Source organism: Ceratosolen solmsi, unplaced genomic scaffold, assembly GCF_000503995.2.
Source record: "Ceratosolen solmsi marchali unplaced genomic scaffold, CerSol_1.0 scaffold10, whole genome shotgun sequence".
NCBI classification, from domain to species: domain Eukaryota; kingdom Metazoa; phylum Arthropoda; class Insecta; order Hymenoptera; family Agaonidae; genus Ceratosolen; species Ceratosolen solmsi.
In genome coordinates this window covers 22,995,842-23,008,976 of record NW_011948412.1, presented here as the reverse complement: position 1 = coordinate 23,008,976, position 13,135 = coordinate 22,995,842, and the positions used below count along the sequence as shown (strand labels likewise).

Below are 13,135 nucleotides of genomic sequence, written 5' to 3'. Positions count from 1 at the left end.
ACTCGAATATACGATTATAATTCCGACTAGCAATGCCGATGATTCTTCCAAGGCTACATCCTTCTGACGTCACGATAATGATTGGCATAGCAACAGACACAGGTGCATCACCGGCGTCGCAAGCTCTTACGAGAATATTTAAGAACAGCGCTTAATGCGATCGCCCTTGTGCTAGTACTAACCACGCAGTCTCTACACGGACGTGTAGAGTCTATTCACGTACGTAAGCATCAAGCAATTCAACAACCCAATAGTGACGCCACACTATGAGAATCCGTTAAACTTAAACATAAACTTATATTCAAGAAGCGCCAGTGCAAACATAAAGTAAGAGTGTAATTATCGAAACTATAACTACAACATACATTAACGGGAGGTTTTCTGTCTGATCCCAGACAGAATAAATTGAACTATCGAATATTGGCTCTTCGACCCAGAAAATCGAACAGAAAGATATACACTAATATTGGTTTAGAATTAATATTTTTACTAATTTTACTAATTCATAATAATATTGTATCATTGATAGATACAATAAAAATAAATAAACAATTAAAATTGAAAATAAAATATATTTTCATTCATTGTATTTGTAACATGGAGTTGCAAAAATCATTTCAAGAGAACTTTTGATATCGCACGGTCTATGATCTTTTATACTATACCTACTTTTTTTATTAATAATCTCCAAAAACTATTGGATTGTGCACACGGAACTATGACAGCAGATTAATTACTTTTCAAACAATAGTGTCAAGGAAATTTATAAGCTATCATAAAGTCGCATTTAAAGAAACATGATTTATTAAAGTGTATTTTCAATTACATATTTTGAATATATGTATATTGTAAATTAATTTTCTATACAAAGGTTTTGTTGCAATTATATTTGAATCTGTATATATGATACAACATTTTAACTTCGTCAATTTTGTCTGCATTGCAGTGGAAAAAACCGAGAAAAGGGAAAACAAATGTACCCGAATTTAATCTTCTGCTTCGATATTTTCATTTCGAATTATTCCTAATCTTGAAAGATTATATATTATTAAGGAAAAATTTTGTTTCTACTTTAACTCCAACAAATTAATAATAAACTTATTATATATACAATACAATAATACATACAATGATAATATGTTATCTGTTTACATGTCATTAAAAATACATTTTAATATGATTATGTTATTATGTTTAAATTATTAAACTATTTTTATTTCTTTATATTTAAATTATTTAATAGATATTTAAAATATTTAATTATATAAATTATAAAGTTTTTAAAAATGGTGAAGAAGATATAGCGGCAAAACAAATATTTCTATATTTATACAGAATGTATAAAATAATTGTAAAATAAGGAATAAAAATTATTTGCATTAATAATGTACATTATTTACAATACGAATAAAAATATTTAAATTTAAAATATACTTTTTTTTTATTTTAGTAAAAAATAAATTAAAAAAGAAATTCTAAATAAAATTATAAAGTAATTTATTATAATTGAATTTAATACAAAATAAATTCGTTATCGTTTAAAAATAAACTACTGTTACAGAAATAACATTTACTTAACATATGTTGAAATCTTTAGATGTCTTTCACTTTGCAAGCTAACATGCACTTATTGTAACTAGGAATATTTTACATGTTAGTATTTTTTTAAGATAGAGTAGAAATCAGTTTTTCTAAATCTGTCCATTACCGTTGACAATTTAAGACTTTCAGAATACTCGTAAAATGTAACAGAATAAATGTTTTACTGATAGTTTTTGTTTCTAATAATTTTGTTATATAAAATATTTTGAAAATAAAAAACCTTTATTCCTGATGTTGATGCTTTTCGATACTAAAAATTAAAATATACAATTAATTGAATTAGACAATATGAATAATTTACTTAATAAAATTATTGTGAATAAAATATATATAATTTTTAATATAGCATAAAGTTTGAATTAGCATTTGCCCTTTCAAATAACTGATGTGAAATAATACATAATATGATTCTTTTTCAATAATGTTAATAATTTTCAAAACTTAAAGTAAAATCAAGCTACTTCATAAATATTCACAATAATAAAGTAAAATAAATTATATTATAATATATAATATCGTATGTAAAAGTACACCATTCTTCGAAATTTAGCATTGTATATTATTATGATTAAACAATAAGACGGAATAATTTTTTTTTCAGTTCAAATTATAGTTGTAATCGTATATCGAAAAATTACTTTGGTTTTTCTAAAATAAACTGAATGTCACGATAAAATTAGGAATATTTTTGAAACAGGTGATATGTAACAATCCAAGACGGCAAATACGTATCACTATAATCTGTAAATCAAAAAGATATAGGCAGATCGTTTTCATAAAACGAATCTTCTCATAACCAAGCATATGACGCTAATAATTGCATTTTTATTTACAGAAACGGACGCCGGTGGATGGGGTCAGTGGAGCCAATGGACACCGTGCAGCAGCTCCTGCGTAGGTGGCTCACGTACACGCCATCGCTTCTGTGACACGCCGCCCCCGCGATACGGGGCGAAATTTTGCCAGGTGAGATTTTAAAGAAAAATTCACGAACGCTTATATACAATAGGTAAAGAGGGAGAGTGAGAAAGAAAAAGAGGTTTTTCCGTTAAAATCAAATGCTATACTTTTATTTGACTATAGGCCTCCGTTCGAGTTTCTCATTTTTAACTGAGCTGGATACAGTATACATTGAAAATCCGAATAATAAAATAAAGTAAAAAAATATTTACTGAATTTTAAAGAATGATAAACGTTAATAAATGGAATAAAAATTACGTGTTATAAGCAATTTTCGTTATCTTATGAGTGTAAATGCAGAATCTAACTGGAAATCTATTTTAGCATATTTAGAATTTTCGACTGCCAAGCAAAGGTACGTCATCTTTACGAGTTCCCGAGTATGGTGTACACTCCTATTCGATGTTTACATCATAAATCTATAGACCATTCCAACTATAATCACATCATCAATAGCTCATGAATCTGAGACCAAATACCATAGCCGAACTTGTAAAATTTACGGGCTAACACTGATATTCATAGCTGAAATTTATAAAAATTATATAGACCTATACCAACATGACTTCTCAAAATACTATAAATAATAAATTATGTGATTTATAGCTATTCGATATAGCAAACATAAATATAAATTTTTACAAGTTCAATATTACATATAAACATAATCAACAAACCTATTTAATTTCTTAATACAGAATTTCTTAATTTCCGATGGAAAACATTCAAACAAAAATTCAAGCCATAAAATAATAAAGCCCAATTTCCTAGTTGAATATTTCATAAGTACTATTTAGTAATTATCATATAGATAAAAGCAGAAAATAAAATGAAACGATAAGCGAACTTTACACATAATTGATATAAGCAATCTATTAGTAAATTTTATAATTTTACTTTTTTTGTTTCTTAAAAGTAAATTTTTCTCAACCGAATAAATATTGTATTAATATTTTTTTAATAATATTTCTGACTCATTCTAAGTTTATAGTATTACGTCTTATGTATTTCTTTGAAAATTAATAAGGAGCTGATTGGTATCTTGATTTTAATTCTTCCTTGAGATTGCGAACCAAATAAGTCTGGATTCTAAAAAAGTAACAGTTAGTTAACATTCCCATCCATATGTATAATACAAACTCTTGTCGAAATAGACCAAGTTGAGGAATGCAAACTCGATGAGGGACAATTTCAGCTACATTGAAGTTGAAGAGCGGAGGTGCAGCAAGTACCGTTATTGGATATAATTAAGTTTTCGCGAATGGTATATTTTGGACAGGGCGACCGAGTGGAAACGGAAGCTTGCGGCGGTTCAGTGCTATTGGACCTGCGAGGCACTTGGAGTCCTGGCGATTGGGAGTGTCGGCACGGTGAGGGCTTGGCTGTCGATAGACCGGAAGTGACTGCCGAGGTCGGAACTAAGTGCCGCTGTGGCTGCTCCCTTAACATTGATCTCGAAGAACACCGCAAAATACTTGCAACAAGTAGTCGAATCTGCCCCGGGCGGTCGTTTTGGCTTATCCAAGTACCTATTTTTCGTTTTAATTACCTACTATTTTTAGTTATTGTACTCTAATGATTAACGTTTTATCCATATTTTACAAACAGTTTTAATGAAAAGTTACTGTCATTATGTATAAATTTTAGTCACATAGTAAAATTCTTGAATATTTTGGAAATAACTTACTTTTAGAGAATATAACTAAACTTGAATAATCAATTTTCATAAAGCAAAACAATTTGAATACAGTATGATGTGGATATTATAAATAAACCTAGTTAATATAATAAATATATTGTGTAACTAAGGTTGAATAACAAAGATAATAGTCGATTACCTTTAAAATTTGCTAGAATATTTGATATAGATTTGTTAGATTATTTATGTAGAATATAAATCGTAAAGGTCTCTACGTGTTTTCTTTTAATAATTATTAAAGTTTTATTAAATATAAATGGATTTCATGCCCTTTTTTCACGCATTATTTTTCATTTTATAATTATGTAAAATAACGTTTATAAAATATTAATCTCACTTAATAGGTGCATTTAAAATAAATTATAGACTAAATTATAGAATAAAAATAACGCATTACTTTTCGAATGTTTGAATTTTATTTCAAATTAATTAAAATTTTAGAAGTATTTATTTTAAATATACAATTTTTAATAAAAATTGTTTATTTTATTACTCTTCATTGAGCTAGAAATTTTTAAATAAAATTGATTAAAAATATTTATTCTTTAAAAAATTCTCTTTGCAAAAATTACTAAAAAATCAAGGTTAATTGAATTAATATAGATTATGTTTTGGGAAAATATTTTTTGTTTATTATTTTGTGTGTAATATTTCTGCGAAGTCGAATTTATTGATATACAAAGCGAAAACAAAAAATTATAACCAACTGTGAGATTTTACATAATTTTCAAATAATTCCTTACATTTGGACTTTATGTAGATATAAACGCTCTTCTATTGTTAAGGTAAGTAAATATTAAAAGAATCAGAGTACACTAGCATTCCGAAAGTAATTATATAGTCACATAGGAGGTGAACATTCAACCATGCAATAATAACGACCTCATGAATGCTCATTGAACGCTAAATAACGAATATATAGTCTAATGATGAATCAATTAATGCGCAGCTTATTTTGCAACTCGTAGACGAAGCCCAGCCACGTAGTGAAACTTCATCTGGATCAAGCGCGATTCCCCTGTCAAGGTCAATACGCGCGTGCGCGCGATGGTGACTCTCTAATTGACGAATTGTTGGCGGACATTGGTCTAAATAAAAAGGAGCCTGCCACAGGACAAATCGTTAGTACGGGTCCACGCATGTTGCTCGAGTTTTTCAGTGAGGAGAGGCTCGCGGGACCCGACCCTGGAAGTTGCCTCGCCGGATTTCTGGCACACGTCAGCGTTGCGCGTAAGCTCGACTTTACGTATCTCTTGTGCTCGCGACCCTTTAATATCCCTGCTTAATTAAGCACCCGCTGTTTGTTTAATTACTCGTGTCGCTTAAGTAATGCACGAGAGCGAGATAATGAAACTGTCTCACTGCACTATTTGACACAATGCGAGCACCTTAAATTTGTAACGCCTTGAAATATTACTTATGTCTCAACTACGTTAATATAAATTCTTATGCCAAAGTATTATTGTATAAGATGCATGAAATTTATATCGAATGAGAAAAAAATCTCATAAATAGAAGATTCGATCCTCCCAATGATGATTTATAAATAAGGGCAATGACAAATTTTAATCGCCTGATAATAAAAAAATCTATAAAATATAAGGTAGAAATAGTGTTCACTTTACCGTTGCCCAATATCATGGTTATTATTATTTTTTTATAAAGTATTTTTTTTATATCGTACATAATGTATTAATTGGTTTTCATTAAAACATTGAAATTCTGTTACAAACTATAACAATGCTATAACAAATTATATAGTTTTAATATTTATTAAATAAATAAAAATCAATATGGAATTTAATAAATATAATTAATAATAATCTAGTGTTTCATATCTATTTGCTATTGTTATTATATTATATTTATTTGTATCGCTATACCAGATACACGTGACTTGAATTTTAAAAGTTTTTAATTTAATTGTTTGAATAGTCAGTGTTTTCATTTCTTTTTCTATTTTTTTTGTGACAAACTACATCATTAGCATCATTACGTAATGACATAACTTCATAACTTAGCAAAACCACTTACGGTGAATGGAACAACTTCGCTGTCACCGGTGTACCTAAATCCAAAGGTAATTGCGGCTTCTTCTGGACGATGGTCAATATGGTTAACACCAGCTCATCTCGCTGCCGCTTCCCTTCTTATCCTTACCTTTCTCGTCTCTATGTTTCTGGCACTTCAATACATCTTCAAATACCGAAAATACGAAGTTGCCGATGATCTCGACAGCCTTACCGACAATTCAGGTAAAATTTGTTTTATTCAAAACAAATATCCTTTTCATAATTATTTTGATTGGTAATTTTTAGGCCATTGTCATTATTTTGAATAATTGAATAGGATAAATTAATTTTTCTTTCATAAAATAGATTGCTCGTTTTAATATTACTTGTATTTTATTTATGAAAATCAAAGCTGTTGAATACTTTTCGATAAAAATTTTAGTTTACATCAATTAAAGTATTGTTAATTATAATACAATTATTATATTGTGTTATTACAGAGTTATTTTTTAATACCTTTTAGTAAAATTTTAATTTATAAGGATTTTAAAGTAAAGTCATCGATCACAAGTCGACATTTTCGATTACCTGGCGAATTGAAAGTGCGAAGCCAATTATGAAACTCATTATCCTATTCCTGTTTCAGCGTGTAGCGGCTCGATGCAAGGTATCACAAGACGAGCGCGGGCCATGTCCTCATCGACCCTTATTTCCGAGGTCGTGTCGCTGGTGCGACTTCCAAGACGAGCCACGACAAGGCATACGAGGCTTAACGAGACGTCTGCTGATATTGAGGAAGGCTACGAAAGCACCGAGACCCAGCCTGAGTGAGTAATTCTTCAGACTACATTAAAAATCGAAGATCATTATTTATTTAATAATATTATTTAATATTTCGAATTATTCAGGAAATTCTCCCTTTTTATATATTTTTTTTTCATTTCGAGTAAAATATAAATCTATTTGCATTATTATTTTATATATTGCACGTATTGTTCATCTTCTATTTTTAATGTCATTTTTCAATGTCATTAATATATGAAATAATTTCAATCAAACTTATTTTTATATTTTTTAAAAATCTTAATAATATGACATTATTTAATAACCTACAAGAATTTTTATAATAATTAAAAAACATATATTAAGAATAATGTAATATATGAATATATTATTTTGTTTAACCTTATAATATGAATATTATTAAATGATAATAACTATAAAAAAAATTGATCTTTAAATGAACATCAGAATACTCTAAATTTTGAACATGCTAAGTAATCAGAAACGTTAAAATAATATATCATCATTCAATACAAAGCTGTAACAGACAGTACTTTTATTAGTGAAATAATGAAATAGTTTCATAAATTGGACTAGTAGTAAAACAACATTTTATACATTATACAAATTAAATTAAATTAATCAAATTTACTTTCTAATCTTTTAATTTTCGCTATAAATTTCAATTTCAATAACTTCCACTTCGAATAATTTGATATAGAATTCATCAATAAGATAAATGGATGGAACAATTCCTGCTATACATACAAACTATTCAAGCGTCGTGAAAAAATTATGTACAAAAATTGTGGAAAACCTCTTTCTATATTTTAAAAAGTTGAATTACAGTGTTAAAGCAATGGATTAATTTATATGTATTTCGGATATATTTTGGAATGCCTCTTCTAAGCTTTTGGAACTAGTAAAATGATATATACAGTAGAGTGTAAAGTAAATTGTGAAATACAACGGAATTACAAGTGCAGCATAACGTAATAACAATGATTTTCTCACATTTTTGCTTTATCCAATGCAAGTGATGAGAATGAAGATGAGGACGACGACTACGACAGAAAGGATGAGAATTACGGAATGCTGAAACGTGAAAAGGAGTCGAGTAGTTCACAGAGGACAATAATGGCCGATGCCAGTATGCTTAACACTCCAACAAAACAATTGTCCAGCTCGAGTGTCTCCATGAAGACGGCGGTGACAATGATGACAATGCCGACTACGACGACAACGCCTGCGGCTGACCCCATTCCTACAACCGGACACGCTGAGGTCAAATATGCTCGTCCAGTTAAGTAAGTTCTAGCTAGGCATGTTGCCTGATTTATGTATTAAACACGACTTTGATTTCAGTGATACATTGTTCGACTGGCACACACACACGCCCGCCAATGACGAGCATTCTGATGAATCGCTGACAAAATTATTCAGAGTACTCTAGAGTTTCAAATTTCTATTATGTCTTCTAATTTTTTTCATTATAATTAATACAAATTAATAATTATCTATCAGTATTAATTCTAAATGCATTTATATAAATTCGCATTTTCTATTTTCGAATTCGAACTTTTCAATTGATTAACCCAACTGCTAAAACTAACGTAATTTTATTCGAATAATATTCATGTATATTAATTGTTTTAATATTTACAAAATATGGACTTTTAAATATAATTCGTAATTTAGCTTTTCAAAAACATTGCTTTTAAACCCATAATAACTAACGATAAAAAATTTTATGTTGTTAATATTTATAAAATTCATATTTTTATTAATATATCGAACATTTTCATAAGTTTTCGGTCTTTTTAATCATAACGATTCTTTTCGGCAGCAATTCGAGATAATGCAATAAACATTAATTGAATTGATCACAGAAAGATATAAATAAAAGATAGATCATTTCTATTCATAGTTCATGTATTAAATTTAAATACTCTTCAGAATTTTAGCAGTACTCGAAAGTTAATTGTAATAAAATAAATTGTTTTAAAAATATTATTCAATTACTTAATCTATATAATACAAATTTTAAATTAGTCACAATTATTTATTTTTTATGTTCCCAAATTTTGTCAGCGAATATAAAGTTAACATGGCCCATGCATCTCTGTTTTGAAATAGTTGTATTTTATACATTAGTTATATTATAAGTCCATAAACGCTATAATTAAAAAAAACTTATTTTAATCAAAGATGTACATATTCTATCATTTTATAGACACATAAAATTATGCTGGTAACCGGTATTTAATTATAATTAATAAAATAATTTTCATTTGCATTTTATACAGCTATATATGCATATAAACAATGATATTAATCATATATATACGTTTTTTGTCATTTGAGGAATGTGCATGTTTTTGTTAAATACATAGAACAAACTAACTTTGAATATTCATAAACCTATACACACAATAACATTATAAAATAAAAAACAGCTTCATTAACACATTTTATAAGCATGCAATGGTGCATAAAAATTTTGTGCATTATAAAGTGTTTAAATCAAAATTGTTACATAATCCAATGTTTAGTATATTAATTACTACATATTTTCAATACATTAATTTTATTTTCGTTAGTTGTTCAGAAAAGGCGGAATAAAATTAATAAGTTATTATACGTGATTTATGAATGATAATAGAATTATATTCATTATGAGTTATGTAAGAATCAGAATATTTTACAAAAGTATCTTCATATTTTTATTATTTCTTAAACTTTTTTTATTCCATACAAAGAATGTATCAAGTGAAGAACATAGAATAGAAGAATATAGATTTGAATATAAATGAGCTTTTTCTTAATAATTTGTTTGAATATATGTTTAAATCAGTTGCAGCATAACTTAGAGAAAGAAATAGATATATAAACGATGGCGATTTGAAAACTTAGCACAAATAATAATCTTGAATTAATCAATGTATTCCGTCTTTTCAAAACTTTTAAACTACAACAAAGTAATTGATCTATAAAATATGCTTGTACACATCCCAAACTATGCAAACCAAACATGGCGTTCTTAAAGTTTTGTATTTAGAGAGCACTTCAATGTTTCTAATCTTTACATTAATATTTTAATTAAGATATATAATTAAATTATCAATACTGCTGATTAAATGTACGTGTAATGCTCGTCACAATAATGGTTCGTCTGTAATTTCAGGCTACGTACATACGGACCGATAACCCCGGTGTTGGAAGAAGCCGCTTCAACATCCGAAGATGGAAGGCAATTCAGCGCTACGAGTGCATCGACCAGTCTGAATAACGTAAGAGTAATATCCCTGATTCCAAATGAATTTGTAACCTTATTCGGATCAAGGTATATCCGATCGAAACTTTTCTAATACAGCACTGCGTCTGTACTGGGATTCACATGCACCCTTGGATACTGACATATTTGCTCGCTTTTTATACAATCACATTATTTCACGAAAGATAAATAAAACTTTCTTTGTCTTAATTATTTTTACTTCACTTCTCTTGCGTTACATGCCATTGGTGAAATAAATAAAATTTTCGATATTAAAGAATTCTTATGCAAGTAAATATTACAAATGGGTCAATGAATAAATTGTGTTATATTGACATTAACAAGGATTTTATTAAATATTTTTGTTAAAGTGAAAATAAAATTAACAGCATAAGAAAAATTTTTTCTTGAAATTTTTATTATTCGAAATTTGTACGATTGAAAAATACAGTCTCGTAGAATTTAAGAGACTGTTTTTCTCAATAGCAATTTGTTTATTAATATTAATTTAAATTAATTCTTAAATTTAACGATTTGTTTTATACGTTTTATAAATTCATGAATAGAAGATTAATGAAGAATCAAAACTTTTTAATAATACTTATAAAATAGGTATTAATATGTTTATAACGCTTTATACATATATATATATTAATAATACTGTTAATATGTATTTTTATAGTTCCTTATATAATTTGGAATAGAAAAATATTGCTTTTTATGTAAAACAACAATAACTTTCGAAAATGATTATATTTATAAATGTTGGTACGTAGTCATTAATAGCGTATAAAATAATCACAAAAACACAGAAATAATGTTTTTTAACGTCTATTAAAAATTTTCAAATTAAAAACCATTTTTTTTATTCATAGGGCTTTTCTCCAGCGAGCAGTTCATCTAATTCCACTCTCCGACGCTACAACGGAAAAGAGTCGAAGGATCGTCGAAATCGAGAACGCTTGCTGCAGGGCCCGGGATCAGAATTCAGTCTGGCAAATCCAGATTTAGATTTAGAATTAGATTACTATGACTATAACGTGGTGAACGCAGGAGCTGCCCCTGGTTCCTACCTCGGCATGGACCCAGCATTCCTCGTCTGGATTCCGCCTCTTACCGATGATGAGACTGATCTCGTTTCTCAAAAAGAAGAAGAACCTCGGTACGGGGAAATTCCCGAATGTCCAGTATATTTGAATACCGAAGGGATTGCTCTAAGTCCAGCACAATATAGGAAAGTCAGAGAATCCCGTATGGATGATTCTAGTGACAACGATTCGGAGGATATCATAAAGCCTAAAAAGTTAAACCCAGCCGAATGTCAACTTCATGATGAAATTATCATGGAATATAAGGCAAGATTAGTTGAAGGAATGCTTCCAATTCATAGGGTACTCGAGGAATCTAAAGTGACAGTCAGCGAAGATTCATTGTCGAGTGTTTCAGATGTCATTCCTAATAGATTGGATGCTAAGGGGAAGTCATTCAGTAGAGGAAGACTTCCGAGAAAGCTAAAGAAAACTAGTCGCTGTAAGATTCAAAACAAGCAAACAAAAACAACCATAAGTAGTGAATCTAGTAGTCAATCATTAGCAATCCAAAAAACGGATTATAAATCAATTGAAGCGGCAGTAAATGACTTAGACATATCAAGAACGAAAAAGCACTTTCGAGATCCGGACAGAGACTTTTGTGAGGTGCATATTTCAAACGCAATAAATTCACCTAGGACTCCAAATTTACCTCGAAAATATCAAGATATCGTCAATCTTAATCTTTCATATGACGACGACAAAAAGGAATCTGAAAATATGGTAAACATTCCATTGGCCGAATTTTCAAGAAATCGGATAGAATCGCCAGCTAAACTTAATAATCGAACTTTAGTTAACAAGAAAATCTTAAGCATTCAAAATCCTGATTTTGGAGTTTCTATTGAAAAGACGAATGAATCATATTATGATATAATTGCAAAAAATGATGACGACATTAAGTTTGTTGATGACGATGATGAATATATCGACAACAAAATTATTGTGTAAGGTTATTCATACCCAATAAATGCAAATTAATACCAATTTTACTCCGTACTATTGAAGGTGAATTAGATTACTATACATAAAAAAAAGATTTATTTCTAATAATGTTTCGTAACAAAAATGCAAAACAAACTACAATATAAATTTTATTGAAACTAAATATATCTTATTAAACAAATAAAATTTAATGTAAAAAAAACCGATTTAATGAATAGAAAATCATTATAGACATTCTGAATAAAAATTTAATTCATGATTTTATAAATAATAGTTTCATATTAAAATATACAAAGTTAGAAAATAATTGATGAGTGATCGTTCAAGAAATAATTTTATACAATTTACTTATATTTTTCAACAGTATAATATATTCGGATACTCATCTAGAAATATTTATATGAAGATTTTTCCGAAGCATTTATCATATTTAGAATAATTTTAAATTTTATATTATTTATTTTATAATGAATTTGCATTTATTATTTATATTATATATTTAATAATATGTAAATTTGCTTTTACTGGGTATATATAAATCATTTGCATTGTTAAGAGTGTATCATAAAATTGTAAGAAAAAAAATTAAAAGCATAAAATTATAATCAAAGGTCTTATTATATTTCAACAGATTGAAATAGTATTTTCACAAAATGATATGAATGTTGAATGATATATAACGCTGGTAATTTTGTGCTTTTAATAAATAATTTTTATGTAAAAAGCATAATTAAAAAAAACAAGAATCAATAAATTCAATAGGTTTATA

At 28.2% G+C, this 13,135-nt stretch overlaps 1 protein-coding gene across 1 annotated transcript in view; it reads left to right on the top strand.

Moving 5' to 3' along the window:
* The window catches only part of gogo (thrombospondin-1 like protein golden goal), a 30,867-nt gene extending 18,487 nt beyond the window's left edge, over positions 1-12,380 (top strand). The window contains exons 6-13 of the mRNA XM_011504506.1: positions 2,438-2,568; positions 3,842-4,087; positions 5,230-5,491; positions 6,283-6,516; positions 6,920-7,100; positions 8,094-8,363; positions 10,241-10,346; positions 11,206-12,380. Of these exons, the coding sequence (XP_011502808.1) occupies positions 2,438-2,568; positions 3,842-4,087; positions 5,230-5,491; positions 6,283-6,516; positions 6,920-7,100; positions 8,094-8,363; positions 10,241-10,346; positions 11,206-12,372 (2,597 nt within the window). The 3' untranslated portion in view covers positions 12,373-12,380. The remainder of the gene's footprint in view (positions 1-2,437; positions 2,569-3,841; positions 4,088-5,229; positions 5,492-6,282; positions 6,517-6,919; positions 7,101-8,093; positions 8,364-10,240; positions 10,347-11,205) is intronic.
* Positions 12,381-13,135: the final 755 nt, after the last annotated feature.